General features: G+C 44.5%; 2 protein-coding genes across 9 annotated transcripts in view; one reads left to right on the forward strand and one right to left on the reverse strand.

Moving 5' to 3' along the window:
* Nucleotides 1-19,966, forward strand: part of SPTAN1 (spectrin alpha, non-erythrocytic 1) — a 46,205-nt gene extending 26,239 nt beyond the window's left edge. For 5 of the 8 annotated variants that reach the window (XM_069031548.1, XM_069031547.1, XM_069031549.1 and 2 more), the window contains 32 exons: nt 472-495; nt 848-883; nt 1,891-1,938; nt 2,269-2,360; nt 2,519-2,663; nt 2,780-2,961; nt 3,129-3,228; nt 3,358-3,555; nt 3,673-3,819; nt 4,358-4,461; nt 4,588-4,750; nt 6,965-7,096; nt 7,437-7,574; nt 7,921-8,025; nt 8,240-8,448; nt 9,157-9,277; nt 9,420-9,541; nt 10,018-10,150; nt 10,545-10,643; nt 10,912-11,071; nt 11,299-11,375; nt 11,523-11,732; nt 11,965-12,261; nt 12,744-12,856; nt 13,670-13,687; nt 15,469-15,531; nt 16,780-16,834; nt 17,344-17,540; nt 17,931-17,984; nt 18,393-18,539; nt 18,811-18,958; nt 19,643-19,966. In XM_069031548.1, coding sequence (XP_068887649.1) covers nt 472-495; nt 848-883; nt 1,891-1,938; nt 2,269-2,360; nt 2,519-2,663; nt 2,780-2,961; nt 3,129-3,228; nt 3,358-3,555; nt 3,673-3,819; nt 4,358-4,461; nt 4,588-4,750; nt 6,965-7,096; nt 7,437-7,574; nt 7,921-8,025; nt 8,240-8,448; nt 9,157-9,277; nt 9,420-9,541; nt 10,018-10,150; nt 10,545-10,643; nt 10,912-11,071; nt 11,299-11,375; nt 11,523-11,732; nt 11,965-12,261; nt 12,744-12,856; nt 13,670-13,687; nt 15,469-15,531; nt 16,780-16,834; nt 17,344-17,540; nt 17,931-17,984; nt 18,393-18,539; nt 18,811-18,958; nt 19,643-19,768 — 3,963 coding nt within the window. In that variant the 3' untranslated portion in view covers nt 19,769-19,966. The remainder of the gene's footprint in view (nt 1-471; nt 496-847; nt 884-1,890; nt 1,939-2,268; nt 2,361-2,518; nt 2,664-2,779; nt 2,962-3,128; nt 3,229-3,357; nt 3,556-3,672; nt 3,820-4,357; nt 4,462-4,587; nt 4,751-6,964; nt 7,097-7,436; nt 7,575-7,920; nt 8,026-8,239; nt 8,449-9,156; nt 9,278-9,419; nt 9,542-10,017; nt 10,151-10,544; nt 10,644-10,911; nt 11,072-11,298; nt 11,376-11,522; nt 11,733-11,964; nt 12,262-12,743; nt 12,857-13,669; nt 13,688-15,468; nt 15,532-16,779; nt 16,835-17,343; nt 17,541-17,930; nt 17,985-18,392; nt 18,540-18,810; nt 18,959-19,642) is intronic. The other 3 variants (XM_069031550.1, XM_069031553.1, XM_069031554.1) reach the window with 1 other exon arrangement.
* Nucleotides 19,967-20,067: 101 nt separating this feature from the next.
* Nucleotides 20,068-27,255, reverse strand: DYNC2I2 (dynein 2 intermediate chain 2). Its single transcript, XM_069031555.1, is given in 10 exon segments — nt 20,068-20,368; nt 20,952-21,109; nt 21,853-22,085; nt 22,494-22,661; nt 23,385-23,494; nt 23,922-24,079; nt 25,100-25,209; nt 25,893-26,147; nt 26,807-26,914; nt 26,917-27,255. Coding segments are annotated over 10 exon segments (1,758 nt in total). The 5' UTR covers nt 27,136-27,255; the 3' UTR covers nt 20,068-20,129.

The raw sequence follows: 27,255 nt of genomic DNA on the forward strand, positions 1-27,255 counted from the left end.
GTCTGTTGTCTTTGCCTGACATTGCAAGATTCAGGCTGTTCTCTAGTGTGGCCATCCCAAGAAGACCTTTAGAATTACATTTTTTAATAATGCTAGAGCAAATTGTAGCATCTAGAGCTTTTTCCTTTCTTTTTTTTAGGAATGGAAAGTCTTTACAATAGTAGCAAAAGTCATGGAGAATCCATGCATTAACTTAGCTTCATATAAATTTGAAATTTAGCCTTTATTTATGTGCAGGAAAATGGGTGAGGAATGCTAGGGAAAAAGAGAAATAAAATAGAGCACAATTCAGAGCGGAGGGGATTTGTGGGTTTTCTGTTTTGGCTTGGATTTTTTTGGGCTTTTTTGCCAGCTTTTTACATACTTGTGCTGTAAATAATTTTATCCTGTGCCAACTAAGTATGAAGCATGTTGGGAAAAACATTCTTTCTGTTAGAAAATAACAAGTTGTTTGTCCTGTCTTCTTTGCAGGAAGTCTATGGGATGATGCCCAGGGTAAGTGTTAATTTCTGAGGTGGATGGAGTGGCAATTGTAACAGGTTTGGGATGTACAAGGAGAAGTTCAGCCATAACTGTAGCTCATTTCCATGATGGAACTCACTAATGACTTTGAATGGATATTCAAAGATTATCTTATCTTTGATTCCTTTATTTCCTGAGTGTCTTGCCCCACATCACAGATCTAAGCAAGCAGCATAACCCAAATTGATACAAATACTTGCATGAAAAAATGTATTTACTCTGTTAAGGATTGAACATGGAGATATTTTCAAGATTTTTTTACTGTATTCTGATAGTTTTAGATTCTGTTTTGTATTTAAAGCTGTTTCTTCACATTTTCAAACAGGATGAAACTGATTCTAAGACAGCGTCTCCTTGGAAGGTAGGTGTCATTGCTTAGTAGCACACAACAAGAAAATAAAACAAAAGCTACAGCACATCATCTTCTTTAGACCATTTACTTTACCTGTGCCATAGAAATTGTCAACAGCCTGATTTTTTACCTCTCTGCTACAAAACTGTTTAGTTTTGAGCTTGTACCATGAGGGTGATTCCAGTTTCTGGCCAGTAGATATTGAATAATCGCTTGTTCACTTTGCACGAGTTCTTTGCTTTCTGCTTGCTACAACAAAAATGTTTTTATTCCTCAAAGTCAAAACCATTTATGTCAATATTCCTTTAGTAAGGGATATGCTGTATTCCGTTAGTCACCACCAGCTCATTTTCTACAATAGTTAAAAGAAGCCTTTCTCCATTCATTAGAGGCTTACAATGGAAGAGCTGTCACCTGCTGAAGCACAATAATATCTTAAATATTTTTAAGATTATCTAACATTGTGTTTTCCCTAGCATTTCATTCCCGTGTTTTATGTCTTGCATCTACCCTGTTAGACTTAAAGCTGCTTGTACATCTTTTAAGTTGTGTGAATGTGGGGAAACCAGGTTAGTATGCAATATTTTGGCAAAAAATGCAGCCATGTCACCAGGAACTGGTGACTTTTTAAGTATTTTTTTGCAGATTATAAACATGTACATTGAATTCTAAGAGTCTCATAGTAACTTAGCAAACTATGACTAAGATTTTGGGGTTTTTTTAATTCATGTATTGAATGTTACCTTCAAATTTTCCTCTTCTTTGCCCTCATTAAGATTAGTTTGCTTCAGTTTACACTAATAAGACAGTGCTCACTTGTGAATTCTGACTGTTCTTATTGTGCTCTATAATACCTTAGGTATTACAGCCAATTATGCTTAATTGCTTTTGTAATTTACTTACATTTTCTTTCTTGGTGGTTTCTATTTGGTTTTTTTAAGGACTTTCAGTCTGGTTTTGCTTTTGGTTAGAGTTGACTTCAATGCTATATTTTTTATTTCTGCCTTTTTACACAGTCTGCACGTTTGATGGTACACACTGTGGCAACCTTCAACTCAATCAAGGTAATTACACAGTTTTCTCTGACGTGATTTAGAAGTTGTGAACATTTTTTACCCTCCTTTTCCACAGTCTTTGTCTTTCATTAAGCTTTTTAAATTCTTTCGACTCAATGTATTGAAAGAATGTGTATATTAATATATACAGCATTTGCTTCTCAAGTTACATCACTATCTCATTGTATACATAAAATCATTTGGTTTTACAGCTCAGGAGAAACCCTTAATATTTAACTAAGCTATTGGAATTTGTGCATTCTTCTGGAATTAAGCAGAATTTAGTAACCTTCACCTGTAGTGGAAGACCAGTCTTGACTTTTCATTTCCCTCATCCAGGAGCTGAATGAGCGCTGGAGATCCCTGCAGCAGCTGGCAGAAGAGAGGAGCCAGTTGTTGGGCAGTGCCCACGAGGTCCAGAGATTCCACAGGTGAGGGGTTTGGTCTTGACTCAAATGCTTTGTCTATCAAGAATTCTAAAATATAGTGGGACCTGTTCTAAACAAATCATATTCAACTCCCAGCTTGTTCAGTGGAGAGGGTGGTCTTGGTTTTAATTCTCTTTCTGCCTTTCCTTCCTTCAAATCAGAGATGCTGATGAAACTAAAGAATGGATAGAGGAGAAGAATCAAGCATTAAATACAGACAACTATGGGCATGACCTGGCCAGTGTTCAGGCTCTGCAGCGCAAACATGAAGGCTTTGAGAGAGACTTGGCAGCTCTGGGAGACAAGGTGAGATTCTGAGGAAGAGAACCCAAAAGCTTTCTTTTTATCTACCAGAAATGATTGAACTATAGCCGTTCTTCTCTCTGTCTTCATTGTGTTTATTTCCCCTTCTCTAATCCTAGGTGAATTCTCTTGGTGAAACTGCCCAGCGTCTGATCCAGTCACATCCAGAATCTGCTGAAGATCTCCAAGAAAAATGCACTGAGTTGAATCAGGCTTGGAATAGTCTGGGAAAACGTGCTGACCAGCGCAAAGAGAAGCTTGGAGATTCTCATGACCTGCAGCGTTTCCTCAGTGACTTCAGGTAGTGATGCTATCCCCCCTCTCAATTTGTTTATGATTAGTGAAGTATATATGGCTTATTTTTCCACAGGAATATTTCTGTGAAGGGTTCAGAAAAGGACTGTTTTCCCTGTTTTGGCTTATTTCAGTGGAGGGAGGGAGAAATTCCCTATTACTGTGTGTCCACAGGGACCTCATGTCTTGGATCAATGGAATCCGGGGTCTGGTCTCCTCAGATGAACTCGCAAAGGATGTGACTGGAGCTGAGGCTCTATTGGAAAGGCACCAGGTATGTGAAAGATAAGTGTATCATAAACATCAACAAATGTTTCTTTTTTTCTGACACTTTCCAATTAGAGTTCCAAAACCAGATCAGTTCAGCTCTGGTTATTGAGCAGCACATCTCTGCCCCTTGCAGGAACACCGCACAGAAATAGATGCAAGGGCTGGCACTTTCCAGGCATTTGAACAGTTTGGACAACAACTTCTAGCCCATGGACACTATGCTAGCCCAGAGATCAAGGAGAAACTGGATATTCTGGACCAAGAACGGACAGACCTGGAGAAGGCCTGGGTCCAGCGCAGAATGATGCTGGACCAGTGCCTGGAACTACAGGTACTCTGCTGCAGTTTGAATAATAATTCCTCTTTTCATTAAAAAGTTTTATTATTTTTTGGTGATAACAGTGCTCTTGGTCTGTCTTGCTCATGCTTTGGAGTTTTTTCTCCCCAGCTGTTTCATCGGGACTGTGAACAAGCTGAAAACTGGATGGCTGCCCGGGAGGCTTTCCTAAATACAGAGGATAAAGGAGACTCCTTAGACAGTGTGGAGGCACTCATCAAGAAACATGAAGATTTTGATAAAGCAATCAATGTCCAGGTGAGGAATGTAGCTGAAGTAAGGGGAAAATAAGTTTCCTTTTTCTCATATGAATTATTAGCAAAAGGAGTTCCTGCCATGTATGGCTTCTGAAGTCCAGTTCTGAATATTCAGCCATGTGGAATTTGCTGCAGAAGTTTAGAAGCAGCTTATGCAGATCAGGATGTATTTCATTGCCTACAGACAGTGTAGAAATAGTGGCAAGTATTTGTGTGAATTTACTGATTTGAAATTATTTTTTCCCTTTATTTGTGGCAGAAAAGGGTGTATTTCCAGTTTCTTGTAGCAGAAAGCTGCCTAGATTTATTGGGAGGATCATACTGCTGAAGTTTTAAGCCCAAAAGATCCTTTTTTCCTAAATGCCACAGGTGAAAGGTGTTCTGAGTTGAACTCTACAGTCCTAGGGAAGAGAAACTTCCTTCACAGTCACAGTAATGTAAATTTTAAGAAGATAAAAAGGCTTGTTCTGTTCCAGACATTGCTCATCACTTGACTTTAGGGAACCACAGTTCTAATTCATGGTTTCTGGTTTGAATAGGAAGAGAAAATTGCTGTCCTGCAGTCCTTTGCTGACCAGCTGATTGCTGCAGATCATTACGCCAAGGGAGTCATCGCCAACAGACGCAACGAGGTCCTGGACAGGTCAGTGCTGCCCTGGGAGGAGAATGCAGATGACTGGAAATCCTCTTTAGGGACATTCTGTAGCTGTTGAAGGTGATGCCTCATGTGGCTCTAGTGTTCTTCATTGTATGTGTCAAATTACTGCAGGTGGCTTCGTCTGAAAGCCCAAATGATTGAGAAGAGATCGAAGCTGGGAGAGTCTCAGACCCTCCAGCAGTTCAGTCGTGATGTGGATGAAATAGAAGCCTGGATCAGTGAAAAGCTCCAGACTGCAAGTGATGAGTCATATAAGGATCCCACAAATATCCAGGTGAATGTGGTTCTTGGCTTAAAAATCAGAATATCATTGTTAACTTTGCAAGGCCTCCTCTGGTTTGAAAATCCATGCTCAGGAATTCTTGTTCAAAGATGACAGAACAGTGCATCATGTTGGACATGTTCTCCTTTTAACAAGGAGAAAATGGAAGTTACATTATGCATGAAAGGAGACCCAAAATAGGACTTGGTTAGTAATTATTCATGCATATGATTAATTATTCATGCATATAATTAATAAGATATACGGTATCTGCAGCAGAAAGTTTCCTAAAGAAACCCAAGTGGCTGTTCTGTCTCTCTCCCAGCATCTAGACAAAAACATAAGGAAACTGAATTCTTGAGTCTCAACTCTTCCATTATAGAATGCGAAACCTCATTTATTTTTCAGTATTAAGGAATAAAGTTACCTCTTATGTTTTAATTCTGGTTTATGAAGTAGTATGAATGCACTGAACTACTTCTCTCAATCTGTTTTATAGCTTTCCAAACTGCTGGTAAGTAGTTTGGACTAGCCCTGGTATGTGAATTTATTTTCTCTGTATAAGCTTCTGTGTGAGCCCAAGCTCTGGTTGCTGCTCCATCCATCAGTTCATGCAATCTCTTTGTTTTCTGTTAGTTCTTGACCTCCATCCAGGTGCAGCTGTTGATCCTTGTCCTATGGGTGTGGCTTTTTTGTTAATGCCTATTCAGCATCATTTATTTATGTATTCGTTTTGCAGGTGTTCTGCATGATCTGTTTAATCTATGCTGCATTAGTGATGTAGTTTGGGCTTTTTTAGGAGTTAGCCTTTAGGAAAATGGGGTTCTATCCTCCTTTTTCAGAAGAAAAGGCTGTTTGGTCATCACTTGTGATGATTTAACACAGGACATAATGCCAAATCCATGAGCTTCTGTTTGTAGAATCAAATGCTGAAGATGGAGGATTCAATAAATGATAGATCTTGATTGGCTTAGTTCTTGCAATAGCATAGAAGGGAATAATACAGAAAGAACACTTCAGAAAAAGAGATGTACCAGATGGAAAGCTGACAGCACTTGAAAGAATTCAAGAAGTGCAGTAAAATGAGAATGTGTGGAAGGAGAAGACAGAACAAAGAAAGAGGAAGCTAACCAAGAGTAAGAAATGAAAGAATCATTTGTCAGTTCAGAGTATGGTACATTAAATTACTATTTTTTTAGTTGAAAAAAAAATAGAATTTTATATTAAACTGTAAAGGCTTGTCTGCAATTTGTTGTCATGGTAATTATATGGAGATACGCAACTGGCAACTTCTAAATTGAATTTTTCAAGTTGGTGGATCTAGCTTTGAAGGACATGCTTTTATAATCTCAGGATTTGGGTTTACAGTTCCCAAAATGAAGCAGTTCATGCAGAATTTCTCATACCAGCGCCATAAAATTTTTCCTTTTTTATTTTTAATCTAACATTTCCTTTCATTCCATTCTCTAGGACACTCTCTACCCATGTCCAATGTCACTAGCATTTCCAGTTTATACTTGCAAATTCTGTCTTGTCACTTCTGTGCTATTGTCATATTCCTGGTGGGTGGATGGATCATGGATACATGAGAGCTGCACACTCCTTCCCACACCAAGGCTCCTGTTGTTCTCATGGTGCTCTCAACTTGGCAGAGAAAAATTCTTACCAAATAATTCAGTTATGTTTTTATAGAAGTTTTTGGCTGTTAATTCACTATTTTTTTTATATATATATAATGGGGCTGTGTATGGCTAATATCACAACTGTGCAGAAAGCAGATAAGCTGGAGCAGTGATTTCTGTTAATTACCTATGGATTAGGAAGGGAAGTAGGAATTTGTGCAATTACTGTAGGAATAGAAAGGATGATCTACTCTACTCAAGGTATGTGTAATTGCTGCTTTTCAAAGGGGTGCATTGAAAATGAGGAATCTTTACTGCAGTAACAGCTCAGCTCAGTGCAGGGAATTTTGCATTGGCACCAGTGAAAATGCAGAACATCATGTTCATGTGAAATACAGAATACACTGCCAGAGTTCTGTGTCTCAGCTCACCCACAGTTTTGCCAGGTCAAAACTTGGTGGTTAATGAGAGTAACCATTGGAGTGAGCAGTAAATACCCTACCCTCAGCTCAGCCTGCACATGAAGCTTATGCCAACCCAGCCCATGAGAACAATGGAGGAGCCCTTTGTGCAGTGTCTGATGCTGTTGGGTCTGTCCTTGCAGAGCAAACACCAGAAGCACCAGGCCTTTGAAGCCGAGCTCCACGCCAACGCTGACCGCATCCGTGGCGTCATTGACATGGGCAACTCCCTCATCGAGAGGGGCGCGTGTGCTGGCAGCGAGGACGCCGTCAAGGTGGGCACCTTCAAGTCTTGCTTGGCTTTGCTTTGAGCAGTGTTTGGGTAATTGAGTCCAGACAGTGTCCCTCTAGAACAAATATTGCTTTACAGAACCTTTCGTACTTCAACTACACAGTGTAAGTCATGTGAATTATTCTGCTTCAGTCTCAAGGAGGATAAATTTTCTGATCCTCTGACTGACATGTAAATTATAGCTGGGCAGTACAAAATGCTGACTCTAACTTGCGTATCTGGAATCAACAGCAAAACCTCCACCATGGTCTGGTTTTGTGTTTATCAGAACTTTTTTCATTTTTCTTTTGTGACATTTACTTATCTTTCTCACTTTCCGGTAGGCACGCCTGGCTGCCCTGGCTGACCAGTGGCAATTCCTGGTACAGAAATCAGCAGAGAAGAGTCAGAAACTGAAAGAAGCTAATAAGCAACAGAATTTCAATACTGGAATCAAGGACTTTGACTTCTGGCTTTCAGAGGTAATAAAATGGGAATTAATTACTTGCGAGACTTCTTAAGTTTGTATTACTTTTGCTGATGTTAGATTTTGTGGAGCACTGTTTACCTTTGAGCAAGTCTAGGTTTTTTTTTAAAAAAACTTTATTGCTAGTAAAATTCTTGTGGATGTGTTCATGTTATTAGTTATAAACAATAAGGTGAGAAGAAGGAAATTTGCATGGAACTTTTTAGGTATTAAACAGGTGACAAGGTAAAGGTTTAGTAGAAAATTGAGAAATATTTTGCATGGTTTTACAGCATTATAGTTTCAAGGAGTTTGTGAAACACAATTTGTTCTTCATTCCATGTTTCCTTCTCCATCCCCAGGTGGAGGCTTTGTTGGCATCTGAAGACTATGGGAAGGACTTGGCATCTGTTAACAACCTTTTGAAGAAACACCAGTTACTGGAAGCTGATATATCTGCTCATGAGGTATTGCTTTCTCTTTTAGTTTTGGAAGATAAATCATAGCCATAAGCAAATTCTGTAGGTACAACTCCTGATACCTGCTGCAGTCACAGACTTGTCAGAATGTGGTTTTTAACAAAACCTGTGACTGCGAGTCAGATTCTGATTTTCAGCCTGACATAATGAGCAGAGAAACAAGACCTGAGCAATCCCTGCTCACTCTCTCCCACACATCCAGGACCGCCTGAAGGACCTGAACAGCCAGGCTGACAGTCTGATGACCAGCAGTGCCTTTGACACATCCCAAGTGAAAGACAAACGTGAGACCATCAATGGGCGCTTCCAGCGCATCAAGGGCATGGCCAGCGCCCGCCGTGCCAAGCTCAACGAGAGCCACCGCCTGCACCAGTTCTTCCGTGACATGGACGACGAGGAGTCCTGGATCAAGTGGGTGTTTGGGAAGTTCTGGGCTTGCCAACGACACTCATATCCTTTAGTGTGGCTTTACAGCTGCCTTCCCACAACTGTGTGTCTATAGGAAATCACCTTTGCTGCCATTATGGAAAAACTGTTTTGGGTGTGGTTTCTTATCTTTAGTTTTCTTTGGTCAAATCCCAGTAAGCAGAATAACACTGTTTAGACTTGGACCAAATAACTAAAATTTCATTCTAGTCCTTTTGGGAAAACTCCTACCAAAAATTCAAACCTTTTTCAGTTTCAAGTACTTTTTTGGTACTAGCCAGTTGTTGTAATTAATCAAACGGTCTTTACATATTGGTGTTAGTACCTCAGGAGGAGGGAAAGAAGTGAGGCTGATAGAAATCATTCCAATTAGAGCACTTCTTTTGTCATGCTTTTAAAACAAACAAAAATTGGACAACTTTACAAAAGGCATCTGTATTTTTAAAAAGAAAACAGTACAGAGCAATTCTGTCCTTCAAAGATAAGTGATGGGCCCTCTGTCACCTTCTTTCCCCCACACAGGAATGTGCTGCCAAGAGCCATTTGCTGTTATACACAAGGTTTTACATCCGAGACCTTTGTGCAATGTAGAGCAGTTGTGTATCTGAGGGCGTTTTTGTTTTCTTTATCAGGTTGGACCTTTAGAATTTAAATTTTCATATTTTATCTTTCTCTCTTCTCTGTTGAATTTAGAGAGAAGAAACTGTTGGTTAGCTCAGAGGACTATGGCAGAGACCTGACTGGTGTGCAGAATCTGAGGAAAAAACACAAGCGCTTAGAAGCAGAATTGGCTGCCCACGAACCTGCTATCCAGGTAAATGCCTCTCCCCATGACATATTTCTCTATCAGCAGCACCCTTCTTGCTTGTGCAGGAGATAAAAGCCAGCAGTAGTTTTGCTGGACCCCAAACAATGCACATGAGGAAGGCTGTTCCAATAACTGTGTTTCTCTGCAGGGCGTTCTGGACACGGGGAAGAAGCTTTCAGATGACAACACAATTGGAAAGGAGGAGATACAGCAGAGACTGGCTCAGTTTGTGGATCACTGGAAAGAGTTAAAACAGTTGGCAGCTGCTAGGTATGAACTTCTGTAAAATTCAGTATTAATTCAAAGCTACATGGACTCATAATGATCAGATTTACAGAATTTCACGGTATGGATTATTAGTAATATGATGTAATAGCACCTATCACTGATCACAGACTCTACAAGACTATTGACAATGTTCCTCAGTAGAAACATGAGCCTCTCTTTGAGGTGTATGTCGTGTTTAGCCTTTTCTTGCACCAGTTGGAAACCACGGACTTGTAATCAGCTGGCTTCAATCCACTACCGGGAGATTTTTCCTGATTAGAAACTGTTGGGAGAGAATTTGCTTTCAGTCCTTTGGCAGCTGGAGGCTTTGTAGTCCAAGGAATTCCTAGAGCTGCAGCCATGGCTGCTGCCAGAGGAGTGAAGTGTGAATGACAGGGTTCAGGCTCTGCACATTGCTTTTATATCTTACATCTTAATGCCATAAAGCAATGCTGACAAGTTTTACCTGTCCCACACAGGGGTCAGCGTCTGGAGGAGTCTCTGGAGTATCAGCAGTTTGTAGCAAATGTTGAGGAAGAAGAAGCCTGGATCAATGAGAAAATGACACTGGTAGCCAGCGAGGATTATGGGGACACACTTGCTGCTATCCAGGTATGGAGGAAGTTGTCAGCACTTTGTTATTGCATTATGGTTGGTTAGAGCATAATGAACCTTTTCTTTAACTGTCTTTACAATTTAGAGGTTATTGTTGGTTCCTTTTGAAGGCCGACATTGTAAAAAACATAAATTCACTTTATAAAAGCACCCAAAGTTTGTTATTTCCTGTAGAAATGACTTGCAGTTTGGTGTAGCTTTGCATCTCTTGACCTCTGATTGGAAGTCAGTCTCAGTTTCCTTTTGTCCACAGAAAATCAGTAAGTTGTGCTAACCAGCTAAGATTCATTTTTGTCAGAAAAAGTTTATGCTAACTGATTTATAAAATTAATTACTTTTTAACAAATGGTGAGAAATTATTTTTAGAAATGCCTGTGTCTCATATTTGCAGGGCTTGCTGAAGAAGCACGAGGCATTCGAGACTGATTTTACTGTCCACAAGGACAGAGTGAACGATGTCTGTGCTAATGGAGAGGATCTCATTAAAAAGGTGAGCATGAACTAGTAAAGAGAAACCTTCAAAGGCTCCCCAGGACATCTTCATGTTACAGTAGACTTGCTCTTCTCTGTCATGTCTTCGAAAAGAGCTCTTACTCATTTTTTGTGGCTGAATAAGCTGTTGGTGTTTTGCTTTCAAAGCTGTTTCTGAGACAATATCTTTCAGCTGAAGTCCTTGCTCCGTCACCAATGTCCTGAATGCCTCAGATGACTTTAACATCATACAGGATGCCTATATTTTTTTCCTTCCTGTCACATAGAACAATCACCATGAGGCGAACATCACTGCCAAGATGAAGGGGCTCAGAGGCAAGGTGTCAGATCTGGAGAAAGCAGCAGCTCAGAGGAAAGCCAAATTGGATGAGAACTCAGCCTTCCTCCAGTTCAACTGGAAAGCAGATGTGGTGGAGTCATGGATAGGTATGTTCTGTACTGGAGTACAATATTCAGTCACAAACAAACCTTAAACTCCTTCATTTCCAAAGGTCTCCAGTAGCTCCTCATGTGCTGTTGTAACAAGCAGACCTAAACCCAGAGTGATCAGCAGTGCTGTCACTGCTTTATACTTTTGTAGTAACCTGATCTGGAATAGAGGGAATTTTAAAATGGAGAAATGACATTTTTGCAAAATTTGTTTCATTTTTCAGGGGAGAAGGAAAACAGTCTGAAGACAGATGATTATGGACGTGACCTCTCTTCAGTGCAAACCTTGCTCACTAAACAGGTCAGTGGTGATGCTGCTGCCACCCTGTGAGGGACGGAACAGCTGAACTCTTCTGCACAAGAATCCATGTTTGAAATATATGCAGGGTATTGGAAAGGTTAAAGAAAAATACAATCTAAAATATCTTTTGTTCTTCTAATGCTTCAGGAAACGTTTGATGCTGGACTTCAGGCTTTCCAGCAGGAGGGAATTGCAAACATCACTGCTCTGAAAGACCAGCTGCTCGCAGCCAAGCACATCCAGTCCAAGGCCATTGAGGCCCGGCATGCTTCTTTGATGAAACGCTGGAATCAGCTACTGGCTAATTCTGCTACCAGGAAAAAGAAACTCTTGGAGGCTCAGGAGCACTTCAGAAAGGTGAGTGGCCAACCATGGGTCTACCAAAAATCTAATTGTGCACTTGATAAAATGTACAGACTTGCAACTTCTGTACTTTGTTCATGCTTTTGCAACTAATGATTATGGAGACTTAACGTAAGCATTTCTGAGACGCTTGCAAGGCAAACTCTTGCTGATGCATGTTAATTCCAGATGAGCTCATACAGAATATTTGCATTACTGAACAACTGGATTTTTTTCTCTTTTCAAGGTTGAGGATCTGTTCCTGACTTTTGCAAAGAAGGCCTCTGCCTTCAACAGTTGGTTTGAGAATGCTGAGGAGGACCTGACGGATCCTGTGCGCTGCAACTCACTGGAAGAGATCAAAGCCCTGAGAGAAGCTCACGACGCTTTCCGTTCCTCCCTAAGTTCTGCCCAAGCTGATTTCAACCAGCTGGCAGAGCTCGATCGCCAGATCAAGAGTTTCCGTGTGGCCTCCAACCCCTACACTTGGTTCACTATGGAGGCTCTTGAAGAAACCTGGAGGAATCTGCAGAAAATTATCAAGGCAAGTCAGTAAGGGAAAGATTCTCTTCATAGTTTATGACCTTTCAGTTGTCCCTGGAAGTTGTTCTTTGAGTTAATGGAAACAAGAGCTTGTCACCATAATACAGGTCAAAATATCTCAAAATTTGTGAGCAAAGCAAAATTGCCATTAACTATAAACTTGTGCTATTGTCAGTTGTTCTCATGGTTTTCCATTTGTAGCTCTTCCAAAGGCAAAGCACTTGTGTCTCACTTCCTAACTGGAATATAAATTTAACTTTTCTGCTGTGCAGTGAAGCAACTGCTGGTTCAATTACAGTTCTCAGGACTTCAGTTCTGAATTACCATTTGAGATGCTTTTCTCTAGATATCCAGGACACTGAGTACTCAATCTTGTTTTGAGGCTCGCACCTGTGCCTGGATGCAGCTTTTAGCTTTTTCTTTCTGCTACAGGATGAGACCAATCCCTTTATTTCTCTGAAATTACTGTTGTTCATTTCTCAGGAACGTGAACTGGAGCTGCAGAAGGAACAGCGAAGGCAGGAAGAAAACGACAAACTACGTCAGGAATTTGCTCAGCATGCCAATGCCTTCCATCAGTGGATTCAGGAGACCAGGTATAGTTTGTCTTTCCAGAACTTGCCTTTAGAGAATTCCTTAGGTAGTATTTGTGTGCATCCTCCATCTCTTTGGATTGTCAAAGCTGTAAATGTTTCCTACTGAAAAACAGCTCATCAGGACTTGTCCATTCCATGCAGCTGGCATTTGAGGGAGGCCCCATTAGCTACAGGGGACAGGAAAGCCCTGAAACACCAGAGTTTAAAAATGTTCCTATTTCTGAATTCATTTTTCTGCAGTAATTCCTGTTATCCAGGACTTCATTTTTCTCTAGTTATTCCTGAACTAGGCTGCAGCACAGCTGGGGAGATAGAGCACTAATAGCTCCAAGCAGACTCTGAAGTGCCAGAGGCATTACTGTTAATGCCCCTTTTGTATTGAGTAGTGTATTTGGAATCTTACTGGAGTTCAACTAGAGAAAGAAGATGTCAAAAAAGCTTAAAACTTTGTAATCATTTCTCTGGGCTCCTGTCTAATAATAACCCTCTCTAAGGCAAGGGAGTAAAGATTTAACAACTGTGTTAGAAATAAAAACTCTCAAGGTTGAGCATTGCAGGTCTCTGTGCTCAGTCAGTGCTGTCAGCAGCTCTGACAGGCTTAGGTTGGGGGTCAGAGGAGGTGACTTCTGTTCCATGTAACCCTGTGATTCTGTCTGTGTGTTTACAAAAATTCTGTATGTGTCTTCATGAAATAATGAAATATAAATATGATTTTTAACTTTTTGATGTTTGCTTCCCACCCGAATCTCTGTCCCTCTCTTACTGTCTTGTCTCTGTCCTGCTGCCTGATGTTTGGATCTTCACATTCTACAGGACTTACCTACTAGATGGGTTAGTATTGAATTTTATATCTTTCAGATTTTGGTCGTGTGTTCTGCTCTGTGTGTTTTCTCCTGTTGTTACATCGCTTGTGAAAGCTGCGCTCAAACCCCTTTTATTTGAAAAGACCAACCTTTTGCTGAGGTGCACAGACACAGGAAACAAGATTTTGGAGTAGTTAACTATAAACCAGTAGAAACATAATTTCCTAGTCAAAAGCGGAATTAAAATGGGCAGCCACTGGCACACCATGGAAGTCCTGACTTTTGCTCTTGCTTTCTCTGAGGGCTTGCACAGGAAAAGGCCCCTAATTTGAGAAGATATGTGAGAATGTAGCTGCTTTCCAAAGGCAGGCTATTCTGACATTTGTAGTTTTTCAGCTTAAGAGACTTGCTTAGTGAAATAAAGCATTTGACCATAGCTGTTCTGAGAACAATGAAATTCCCAAAGTATCGACTGGTTTTGATAAGGAGAAGGGAAGATCCTTACAACAACATTTTGCTTAAATTACATATCTTAAAACTCTGTAGTCTGCAAATATGAACTGCCCATTTTTAATCTGCTGCAGAACATGGCCCACACAGATTTCATCCTTGACAGGAGAAAACCAACCTTCCAACATGAATCCATGGAGCCGTTGGAGTTTGCCAGCAGTTTTAAGCCCACTCTGTGTCCACAGGAATAGTTCCTGATGAGAATGTATGCTGGCCATTTGTCAGGAAGTGGAAAGGAAATAATAAGATCTTGAAATGTTTTCAGACTACCAAAGCCTCTGCAAATGTGTCTGTCCAGTTTAAATTTCTTCAGCAGGACGAGTCTGAGCACAGTGGAAGCTTTGTGATAAGATGTGATGTCAAATGCCAACAAACAGTGTCTGGACCAGGGTAGAGGCTGTGTGTGAGCCTGTGCACAGGGCTGGAGGAGGCCAGGGCCTTGCTCCTAAAGAGAAAGCTTTTCTTAATAAAAGAGTGGAATCTTTGCAGATAATTCTGCTGCTTATTTGCTCTGTAATGATCACAGTCTCTTGTGTTCTGCCAGATAAAAATAGTTTGCCCTGTTTTTGTTGTACAGTTTAATGGAACGGAGCAGATTTTCCTGGAATGGATGCTGAATTCCCTGCTCCTTTGTCAAGTAGTGTTGTAGATTAATTCTGGTATCCAAGAACGAGTGAACAGAAAGGAGCCATTCACTGAAAGACACAGGGTCAGAGTTGGAGATCCTCATGCCAGGCTCTTTTGTTGAACAAATTACCAGAGGGCTGCTGATATGCCAGGCAGAATTTGTCCCTAATTCTGTGTGAATAGATTAAAAACATGGATTTAGTTCCAAGAGGCACTGGCTGTGCTTAGCCTGGCTTGGCAAGAGGGAAGGCAGAGCTTCAGGGAAGTGTCAGGAGAAGAGCTGCTGTGCACACTCCTTGCTTTGCAGCTTGTGTGTGCCCAGCACTGCCTGGGGAGGATGTTCTTTGGGGAAAGGGAGTAAGAACAATTTGGAGTTTAGGAAGAAAAATGCTTTTAAACAATATGTAGATGAGTTAACTGCAAAACTTCAGTTTGTCTCTTAGCGAGACTCACTTTTTTGTGACTTACACTAAAATAATAACAGTTTATTTTTGTGTATGTGCAATCAGCATTTAAATAATTTTCTCTCATTAAGAACTTGCTTGTGTTTGCTGCAAGGCAGTGCTGGCTTGGAGTGTGGCTCCACTGCAGTGGTCGTGTTTTGGTGTGTTCTTTCCTCTGTTCTTTCTTTCTTCCTTTTTGGAATTTACTTGGTTTCTTTCCTTTGACTAGCATAGCATATCGTCGTGTCATTCGTGTCTATCAGTATGAAGTTGGGGATGATCTATCTGGAAGGTTTTTTCCTCTTATTTTCTTACCTCACTTTGGTTTTCAAACGCACTCTTTAATTCCAAGGCTCGCTTTCCTTCCAACTAACTTTCACGGCTTAGAGATGCTTGGAGGTTTGTTTCCCTGTTGGTTCTTTCCACGGTTGGTTCCCAGCTTCCTGCTCAAGGCTCTGGGTGCGCGCTTCATCTCTAGGCGGGCATTGAGTCTGAGCCTTAACCCTGTGGTGAGAAACACCCAGATGTTTGGTGCATTTTCATTGCTACAGAATAATTCAGCACTTGAAATCCCCATTCTCAAGAAGCTCAAAAGCATGTGGGAGGACAGAGTCCAGTGGGGATGAAAAACTGGTTTTAGTGACTGAAATGATGGATATTCAGGTTTTAGGAACTTAAATACCCGAGTCAGAGGACACCCTACCTGCACAGCACCCAGACTCACTGTCCATGTGTGGGTCATCCAGTGCGAGCTCTCACCGTACGTGTTGGAAGGACAGAGATTCCCAAACACGGCTGCTTAGAAATTGCTTGGGATCTTGGGGTGGGGGAAAAGCAGCATCCAGAGACTGTCCATAGCTAGTCTGTGTGAAGGAGATCTTGGAGCCCCTGGCCACAGTGGTGACCTGCATGTAAAGGTCAGGGTGGAAATCACTGGGCAGAGTGGCTGAGCCTCAGCTGCTCTGGGTGCAGCATGGAGAGGTGGGGTGGGAAAGGCACTTTTCCACCAGGCACTGCTGAGCAGCAGAGGTCTGCAGCTCTCTGCAAGGATTATGCCTCATTAAGATTACTTTTCAACCAAACCAGTAGTTCTCACCATCTTTTTTTACCCTCATTTTCCCCTTTGTAACACATCTTTGTAGAGCTCCTGTACCTGACTGCAAATACAGCCCATCCCCAGTGACTCACCTGCAGTTGGTGTGTGTGGTGTGTGCTGGGCACGGGGCAGGGGGGTGGAACTGCACTAAATTCTAATTCTATGAGGTCCAGTAAAGCGGGTGCTTTCAGTCTGGCATGAAGTGTGGCTGCTGATCACGTTGCCTTTCAAATGGGGCTAGAAATTAACTATATACAGAAATAAGAATCAGAAAAAATGTACAGTGTCAGTCTGAAATAGGATGAGTCAGAATAAACAAAACACAAAACCAGTGTTTAAATACCTGAAAGGATTTTTCATTTCAAGGAAGGACTGTTAATTTCAAGCCCCACGTGCCTTTTTTTTCGAGATAAGTGCCTTCTCTCACTGTTGTTCTGTGTTTAGATCATGTATGGTGGAGGAATCGGGAACGTTGGAGTCACAGCTGGAAGCTACTAAAGTAAGTGATGTGTACCTATGGCTAAAACAGCATTTCCAGCTGGCTTGGGAACACAGGGTGGGAAAGGGAAATGCATGTAATTATATGGGAAAATCTTAATTGATTTTAGACATTTGGAATACTGAAGAGACCTCTGGGATTATCTATTTACGTATCTGATGTCTACTTATATCGCAGGCCATTAAACAACACTGATGTAGTTCTCCTTTTTCCTAAAGGAGGTGGTGTAAGGGAGAGAGGATACAGTATTTTCAGCATATTTCCTAGTAAGAGGTTTTTCAGTCTCCAGAATTGGTTTGCAAGCCCTGGTTTCCAATAGCGAGCATGAAGGTGAACATTGCTCTGAGTCTTATTTCACAAATCCCAGTATTATGTACATAAAGTCCTAGGAGAAAGAGAAGAGTATAACCCTTCCTCCCCTGCTAGCCTCTGTTCTAACTTTTTAAGGTAGTTGGTTTTTTTCTTTCTGGTGCTCCATGATTTCTCTCCTCTTTGCTCCCTTCTCACAGCGCAAGCACCAAGAGATCCGAGCTATGAGGAGCCAGCTGAAGAAGATTGAGGATCTTGGAGCAGCCATGGAAGAGGCACTTATCTTGGACAACAAATACACAGAACACAGCACTGTGGGGCTGGCACAGCAGTGGGACCAACTGGACCAGCTGGGGATGAGGATGCAACACAACCTGGAACAGCAGATCCAAGCCCGGTACTGCCTGGCCCACATGTGGTTTGAAGTGTCTGACTGGCGGGGGGGGAAAGACAGGAGCCACAGCTGCTCGTGCCTGCAGCCAGCCTTGCATGGTCTGTGCCAAGGAGTCTCCTGTGCTCAGACCAATGGATGCAGTGAGCTTGTACATCCCCACCACTTCCTAGTTCCCTTCAGAGGGATGAAGTGGGCAGTTTTGGAATAGCTCCCATTGGCCATGAGCAGTGGTGGGATCTTAGTGGAACAGTTTTATTCTGTGGAATAAGTGTGTACAAGTGTTCCCACACTGAATGGTTGGTTGCTCCCTTGTCCTCACCATGTGGTGCAGCTACTGGACTCGGAGTACCACAGCTCAGGAACTGTTCATCAGCTTTGCTGCTTCCTTTTCAGGAACACCACTGGAGTCACTGAGGAGGCCCTGAAGGAATTCAGCATGATGTTCAAGTGAGTTGCAGGAAACACATGACAGAGGAAGCCTTGGGAGATATTCCTGGCACATGGATGGCTCCTGTTTACAGGATCCATTTGTGGCTCCTTTGTTGTCTGCCCCACTTTGTGCCGAGCTGTTCCATTCTCTGCCAGAGGGCAACAGCCTCCAGCCCCTGCAGCTGGCAGTGCCAATGCATTCCAGCTGGGAATACAGCTGGGGGGCTTTTTGTGGGGGAGGGGTGATTTTTAAGCAAAGTTAAGAATTTGTGCGTATTTTTCATGTATGCTAGATAGAATTTTTTATTGATACAAACTCATTTGTCCAGAATAGGGGCTGGTTATAACCTTGATGTAGTTTTCAGCCCCCTTTACAGCTCTCAGGACTCAATAACTGACACATGTGGGTTCTGTTTTTGTTTTTAGGCACTTTGACAAGGACAAATCTGGACGACTTAATCACCAGGAGTTTAAGTCTTGCTTGCGCTCTCTTGGCTACGATCTGCCCATGGTTGAGGAAGGAGAGCCAGACCCTGAGTTTGAGTCTATTCTTGACACTGTAGATCCCAACAGGTACGTGGGTTGGACCTTTCTGTATTGCAAAATACACAGAGATATTGGCTGGAAGGTCCTCCACAGGCTGAGAGCTGTGGTTATTTTTACAATGATTCATGTGAAAGCTTTTAGGAAGACAAGACTGACATTTGTAAAGAAGAAATTCAGAGAATGATCTGGTGTTGAGTCTCCTGCGTTGACTTCCACTCCTTCCAGAACAGTTCCAGGCCCTCTCTGGAGGGCCTGGTAGTGCTGTGCTCTGGGTGCTCACACTGTGTTTCGCTGGCAGGGATGGACACGTCTCGCTGCAGGAGTACATGGCCTTCATGATTAGCCGGGAAACGGAGAACGTGAAATCCAGCGAAGAGATCGAGAGCGCTTTCCGTGCCCTCAGCTCCGAGGGGAAGCCCTACGTGACCAAGGAGGAGCTCTACCAGGTAAGTGCTGGTTGTCAACCCCCAGGGAGGAACACACAAGACTTCTGTTCATAGATGAAGCCCAGCACTAATGGCTTGGAGGCTCATGTCACGGGGGCTCAGTTCTGACCCTGCCAGGAGATCCCCTGCAGCAAACACAGAAATTGCTGTGACAGCCTTACTCAGTTGCTTTCTTGGCTCTACAGAGGAAGAGGAAAAGCTTTACATACCAAAGAACTGATCAGGTTCAGTAAAACAAGAGCTACCTCAAAGGCCTGGAAGGGAGTGCACTGTCCTCAGAACTTGGAGCTTCCCCTCCATCATTTGGGAAACTAGAGGGGGATGTTTCTCCAGACAGTGATTCCAAAGGAAAATCTTGAGCCTAAGCTTACACAGTATGAACATCTCCTCCCTCTCTGCCCTGCCAAGACAGCAAGTTTTTCCTGTCTGAATACCACCAGCTGGCAGGGAAATAAGAGTTTGAAGTGCTTCCTTGTGCCAGTTACCTGTTATGTCTTCTGTTCGGTGGGAAGACTCTGGTCAGGTCTTCCAAGCTGTAACCAAATAGTACCAACAGCGAGAGCATTTCCATCCTGGGCGTAGTTGTGCTGCTCTGGTTTCTGCCTTGGGGAATGGGAGGGCTGCCTGTCGATGCCCCTTGTCAGCCCCAGAGCCCTCTCACCCCCTCGCTGTTCTCTCTTTCAGAACCTGACCCGGGAACAGGCCGATTATTGCATCTCTCACATGAAACCCTACATGGATGGCAAGGGCAGGGAACTGCCTTCTGCCTATGACTACATAGAATTTACACGTTCACTGTTTGTGAATTGATCTGAAACACTAGTACCAAAAGATGCAAAGGACATGCTCACGTTTGCTGACTGTAGCTCTGCATGTGTCTCTCTCTCTTTGTGCTCTACAATAATCAATGTTACTTTATGATGTAACCTTAAAGTGCTTAGCTTAAAACTCTTAGGGAAAAGAAACATGTTGCAGTGTGCTTCAATAAAAGTTACTGGTCGAACCACATCATCTCGTGTTTAATGGCTAAATGCAAATTTAACTGTTACATGGAGGCAACTCCAGGTGTTGGTTACCTGAGTTTTCCAGGCCAGTGCTGGAACAGGTGAGTGAGGAACTGTTCCTGGAGTCATTGCAGTTACAAGCTTCACATAGCTGTTGTGCTGCTGCCTTAGTCCATGATCTCACTTGCCAGCTGCTCCAGGTAACTCATTTCCTTTGGTCCCTGCTCAGTGAAGTCAGAGCTCAGCTGCCAGACTTTGACTGTCCCAGCAGCATCCCCTGCTGCCAGGAGCCGCGTGTGCTTGGTGTTAAATTCCAAACAATACACGGGGCAGTCGCTCATGGACTGCTTCAGGGACACAGTGGGCTTCTGAATGCTCCTCGCCAGGTCAAACAGGTGCACCTCTCCTGCAGACACAGACACTCATTGCAGCTTCATGGCAACAGACATCGTATCTAACAGCAGGTGAGTATCTGCTTAGTCTGGGACTGAGAGTTATTTTTAAGCTGTTTCCCCTGCTGATGGGTGTCTAGGCTGTGACAGACAGCTGACATCACCGCAGGCAGCACAGATTTGTTCTGCTGTCAGAAACCTGAAACCAGCTTGCCAAATTCCGTGAAATCCCCATTCTTTAACTCAAAAATGTTTGGGCAATTTTCTAAGGAAAAAGTTCTCATTTTAAACCATTAGTGCTGGAAGTAGATGTCAAAAACAAGCTGGAAATAGATTGAGCCACAGTGATCTTGCTGTACTGTATTCCTGTGCATGACTGTGGCAACAGATTTAAAGGTACCATCAGAAGTGAAAAATAACTGTGCTGGGTCGCCTTGCTAAAGTTAGAAATTACTCCTTTGTACTAATTGCACAGTGCAGACAACAGCCACTGCTCTGTGCTTGTGGGATCTGCTAACCAGTACAATCGACTTGACTAATTAATACCCACCACACCCTTAATTTTATGCTCAAGAGGAGGCCCCTGCAGTTACTTGCCTTCCCCAGACGCAGCTGCAAAAACCAGTGGTCGAACTGGAGACCAGCATACACAGAACAGGTATTTCTTTGATAACTGCAGAGCAAAGAGGGGCTGTGTCTGCAACATGGAGTGGAAGTGAACTTGTCCGTCGGTCCCACAGCTCAGGAAGAGGTTCCTGGGGGAGGGAGGAAGCAAGACACGACTCTTCTTGTTTTATTGCTAACGATAAAGAACAAAAATCAGTCAAGGAGCATGACCTTGGACAATATTCCTGCTTTGTAAAGGTCTGTGTTTCCTAAAGCAGCAATTGCCAGGCTGTGCTGTGGACTGTAGAGATGTAGCTTTGTTACTGCCCTCAATTAAGCTTAATGAGGGCTTGTACTGACCACTGATGAGTTGTGGCCCAGGGCTGCCTGAGAACTGCTGATCTAGAGCTGGACATTGTTCGAGCTGGGCTTGTCTCATGCAAATTAAATGCAAACCTGGGCTGTCAGCATGTTTCACAGAAACAGGGCTTGGGGCCTCCACGGATGGTGGGGTGAATTGCTGGCAGAGATGGGAGCTTCTCATTTAAATTCTGGCAGCTACTGGTGAGTTTTCTGATGTCAGAAAAATCTTTAGTAAGATACTTAATGATCTGCCCAAGTGAAGGACTTTTTCATCTCCTTGGCTTTAAACTGAGTTTTAATTGTAACAAACAGGCTGATCTAAGGAATGTGCTAATGTTGCTCATGTGCCCACATGCAGCATATTCCAGTAGGCAGCTTCACCAGAGCCAGTGGATGTTGTTTCTCCTATAATGGGAAGTTCCCAATGCCAGGTGACTGTTTTTTTGGAACTTGTACACACCCCCAGGGGCTATTTGAAAAATCTGTGTTTAGAGCCTGGCAACGATAGTGTCCCACATGCAGCACTTGCCTGTGGAAGGGCGAGCAGCTCACGGAGTACACGGGTCCAGCATGAGGAGAGAAGGCGAGTTCTGCCGGTGCCCTGAGGGGAACGGAGCCACCGGGCCGCAGGAGAGCCGGAGTCTGGGCTGCAGTGGAGCACCTCAGGGAATACCCGCCTTCCACGCCCACAACAAACACACCAGGATCGAAGTGTGAGAAGGACAGCGAGGTCACCCCCATGGCTGCCTCTCCCCAGGCCATCTGGGGAAAGAGAGCTGGTGTCAGCTGGAGCTCCAGAGAGAGGCACATGTGGGCAGAGCCTGCCGAGGAGTCACTGGGCTGTTCACAGCACCGCTGGTGACAGCTCTGTGTTTCTAGCTCTGCTCAGCCTTTAATCTCTGAATCCCTCCTACAAAGGGGTTCACATAAATTAACATTACAAGGAAGTTCTCCATCCCAGAAACTTCTCTTTAGAGCATGGCAAAACCTCAGCTGTTGCCAGTCTTCCAAGAATGATTTCCGTATGGCAAAGGAGCTGTGGATCAAGGGTTAGTATGTTCAGAAGGGGCTCTTCCTGGCCCTTCTTGGAGCAGGGCAAGCTCTGACACTTGGGCTCCAGGGTTCAGAGTGTTTTTGTGGAAAGAGCACTCTTTGAGCTGCTGAACTCACCTTCTTCAGCCGAGTGCTGCGAGGGATCTGCTGAGCCACGATGGCAAATCCTTCAGCCAAGGCCAGCCGCCCATCCTGCTCCTCCCTCCACACGAGGATCTTACCATCTGTTGCCACACTCAACAGCCGGGAGCGGTTTCTGTGCTTGGTGTCAGGTAACCAGTTAACCTGTTCCAAATGCCATGAGCTCAGGACAACGGGCACTGTCACAACTGCCCAGCCCCTGCAGCCTGCGGTGACTGGATCTACCCGGACATAGGAGCAGAGCCAGGCATCAGCCTGGTACCAAACCAGCTTCTGCTGGGAGCTGGCACAGACACAGATGCAAGGAGAGAAATGCAGCCAGGTTTTTAGGTCTGAATCTCCATTGCAGTTTCTATGGTTCACCTGGCCTCAGTTTTGGGATGGGCATTTATGGCACTTTCACCCAGCTCCAAACAACAGCATTTTCCTGACTACCAGATGAGAAAAATACACAGAATGTCCAGAGTCACAAGGCCCCAGAAGGCAAAATCCTTAGGAAGCCAGACCGCGTGACATGCCTGTAAATCCCCTTAAAGCATGTAGCTTTAAGCTTCCAAGGATCAGTGACACTTTGCTGTTTGTGGTTTTTAAACCACTCCAAGTATCACTGGTGGCATCTCCCTTAATAAATGATTACAGTTTGAGAATGGTCTGCTCTTCATTTATCCTGGACTGGGAGAAGTTATTTTTTACAGGCTAAGTGTCTGTTCAGGAGCTAGATTTGAGGGAAAATAGCCAACCAGAAAAGAATATAACTGCTGCAATGTCTGTGAACTGCCTGGCTGTGGATGGGAACCAAAGGGATGACACAAAGGGAGGCAACTCTCACCTGCCCCAGCCCTGTCTGCTGTCAATGTTCTCTGTTACCTGATAGACTGGGTCAGTGTGGGTGTCATCTGTCATCCCTGTCCTCCAGATCACAGAGTCTTCTGTCCTGCTGGTGTCCCACACCACCAACTCCCCACTGAACAGGCCACCTGAAAGGACAAAACATCTAAGGTCTGACAGCTCAGAACAAATGCACAAATGGAGCAATGGCAGAAACAGACCCACCAGCTTCAAAGGTTGGGCAGCTCTGTGCAGGGCACAGCCAGGTCTGGTGGAAGAGAATATTGCCCTGCTGAAATAAGTATATTATTCCCTTACAGCCAGCCAGGATTTCCTTCTGTCACCTCTCTCTGAGAAGATGATAAAAAGGCAGATGTTACTGAAGAGGGAGCAAGTCCCAGTTCAGATGCAACAGTGCCCTTATCTGTGTTGGTGGGCGTCAGTTCCTCAGTTTAGGAGCTGCAACACTGCTCCTTTTACAGGAAGTCTGAGGCTGAACTCGGAGAGAGAAACCGAAGGATCCAGGTTGCAGGAAAAGGTATGTTTCATGCATGGTCTGAGGTAAGAACAACCCACCAGCTATCAGTGATGGCTGGGAGGGATGGAAAGCCAGGCACATGACAGAACTGGTAACATCCACCACCAGGTCAGGGTGCTGTGGATTCAACCCTCTTCTGTCCAGATTCCAGGTACAAACATAGGATTTTTCTGTGCTCCAGTCCCCATCGTCCAACCTGAAAAACAAAAAGCTACATCTTGCCTTGTGTGTTCCAGGGGCTCCCAGTCCAGCAGAGCTCTGGGATACCCCACTGGTCACCTCAATGTGCTGCTTTGTGTTCCCCCATGAAGGAATCATGAGGGGATGGAACTTCTCTGTGGGCTGGTTTATCCAGGATCTGCCAGGGCACATGTCTGTGCTTACAACAAAGTGCCAGCCAGTAGATTTTGGGTACAATTTCCCTATTCCAAGACCTACTCACCATTCAAATAATGGGAACAATCAAAAGGGTGCATATGGAAAGATCATGGAAGGAATTCTGCTGAGGGTACCCACAGACACCACATCCTCATCTGCAAACTGTTGTAGGCTGGGAGAGCAGAAGGAGCAACTAACATACAGGTTTGCCCTGTTTTACTCTTCCCTACATATTCCCTCATGGATACCCTTTTTGCTGAGGCTTTTAATCTAAGGAAAGGAGAGCATTAAAGAAAAAGAATAAGGGCAGCAGTAGGGCCAAGAAAGAGGGGGCTGCTACAGGCATTAATGGATTAGATAAATGATTTGTGCAACCCTTATTTCAGAAATCCTTAAACATATGTTGTTACATGTCCATGGCACCAGGCACATGCGTGAACAGGTGCCAAGTTCATCCAGGGTGCTCAGAGACCACATTAAACATCACGATCGCAGTGAAGATAAAGCACATTCTCCCAAACCTCACCTACAGATATTTGCAACTGCATCTGCTCTTTACATTTTTCAAACAGAATCTACCTAGAAACAAATCAGTAAGATCATGTATCCATATTCAGGGTGGGGGGAAGGTAGAAGAAATAAAAGATATAATTCAGGACTTGACTGAGATTTTGTTACTTTGAAGATTAATTATTTATCTTGCATAAGGGGTGTGACATATATATATATATGTGTGTCAGTATATTACTGCGGAGAAAGCAAACATATCTAGACCTCAGGTCAGCCTGAGACATCACATCAGCCTCAGCTGCACTCCCAAATCCATCTGGACACTCACCGGCCATAGGAACATGCAATGACGGATCCCGTGGCATTCCATGAAACACTGGTGACCTGCAGGTTTTGATCCTGAGCCTCTGGGTATGACAACGTATGCAAACACAACACCTGGAAGAGATCAAATCCAAGCACTGAAGCAACAATCCCCAAACAGAGAGAAATGAGATTTGTGCCCACCGCTGATGTGATTGTGTGATTACAGCGGGGTTTCCTCAGTCCAAGAATTTATGTGAAAAGGTTGTTGAATTCCTGTTGGGAAACAAACCCACAACACAAGGGTCACTCAAGCACAACCTCTCAAGAGAGTGCACACTCTGGAAGGCTGTGCCTGAGAATTTACAGCAGCTGCCAGGTGTGAGTCTGGCACTTGCTGAGCTCCACAAGTAACAGTTTGAAAATGCCAGTCCCAACATGTACTGTCTGATACAAATTGCTTCCATTCCTGAGCACCATGCACTAAACAAACATAATCTAAGCAGGAAGAGCTGCCAACTCACTGACTGCAACTGTTCCTAGATCCCTGCTAGGCTGGAGTGCTTTGAAGGGGCTGAAGAAAAGCCTACACCAACTGCAGGCTTCCTCCTCTCACTGCTGCTACAGCTCAGTCACCAGCAGGAAGAACAGTTTAACCAAAGAAGGAGAAAGAGGGAAAAAAAAAACCCCAAGGCAACTCAACTGGTAATGTTTAATTATTAGAACCTGGCAAGAACAATTACAGCAGTAAGGACTAGAACTAACAGAATAACTGCAACCAACTCTGCATGGACAATGACCTGGATTCTGTCACTTACTGTTTCATCCTGATCTGTCCAGTTCACTTCAAAGCCATCAAAGGCATGACTTTTCCAGTTTTTATTTAGCTCTTTGATAACAGCATCCTCCACTCTCTGAAGGAATGACAGAAGCCCAGTGTAATCTACTTGGACTTCTTGCTGGAAGTCTTGGACAGCATCTTTGCTCGGTTCTGTCTGCACCGCAGTGTCTCGGGCTGTATGAGACTGCACTGCAGCTTCTGCTGTTGAAATTTTCCCAGTCTGGCAAGTTTTCTAGTAAAAGAAGACAGGCAGTCTATAAACCAAGCAGAGAAACAAATGTTGCACAAAGCATTCAAAGCACCTTCCCTGTCCTGCCGTTTCAATGAGACATTCCAGCCCCTCTGCACAGCTCTGGTTCCTGGTTAAACACAGGGTACCTTCGTACCTGCCCAGGTGTTGGTGATGCGCTTGTGACTTTCTCATGATCTGACCTGAGGCAGAGATGCCCGAATGCCAGTCAGATTGAGGCAGTGCTTTACAGCATGGTATGGGAAGGACGGGAGAAGGCAAGAAGGCAGCGAGCTCCAGAGTAATGAGCGAGCAGCGCACACGGTGACAGCGCAGAATTATCAGTTCTCGAACTGCGGGGCGGCAGCCGCACGGGCTGTTCTTTGCCGATTCGCACACAGGGGCTAAATCAGCAAAACGCTGAAGGGACAGAGCCGGTGTCCCCGGCCCCTGCACGGTGCCAACAACTCCCTGAGAGGGAGGTCTCGGTCCCGGGCCGCGCTGGAGCCGCGGGACCTGCGGAGGGGTCACGGACGAACATGGAGGGGGCATGTCAGGGCACGATCCCAGGAGGTCCGGGGAAGGCGCAGCCCTGTCAGCCGCTCCCTGCCCGGCCCGGTGGTACAAGAGCGCGGAGCGGGGCTGTCCCGGGGGTCTCTCACCACCTCGCAGCGCGCGCTCCGGGCGCTCCTCCACAGCGACTGCACGTCGGCACCGGGTTCCGTCCTGTCGGCGAACATGCCGGGACCGGAGAGGGCCCGGCGGTCCCGGAGAGGGCCCGGCGGTCCCGGGGGGGATCGGGGGTCGCTCCCAGCGGTCGCGGCCTGCCGCGCTCCCGCCGCCCGCGCCTGGGGTTCCCATGGAGACCGGCCCTGCACGATGGCGTCACCCGAGCGCCGAGCCCGCCGGCCTGCGAGCGGCACACTGAGCTGGGCGGGGCCATGGTGGGGAAGGCCGCGGAGGGGCTGTGCTGCGTGGGCGGCGGTTCCATGCGGGAGAGGGGTGCGGGTTATCCCGGCACCGTTGTTAGGCCTGTGGGTCCGGCGGAGGCTTCTTCTTCCCCTTCGGTCGCTCCCTGCGCTGTGGCCCGGCTGGTCCCGCCGCGGCCACG

The sequence above is a fragment of the Aphelocoma coerulescens genome, chromosome 17, assembly GCF_041296385.1.
Source record: "Aphelocoma coerulescens isolate FSJ_1873_10779 chromosome 17, UR_Acoe_1.0, whole genome shotgun sequence".
NCBI classification, from domain to species: domain Eukaryota; kingdom Metazoa; phylum Chordata; class Aves; order Passeriformes; family Corvidae; genus Aphelocoma; species Aphelocoma coerulescens.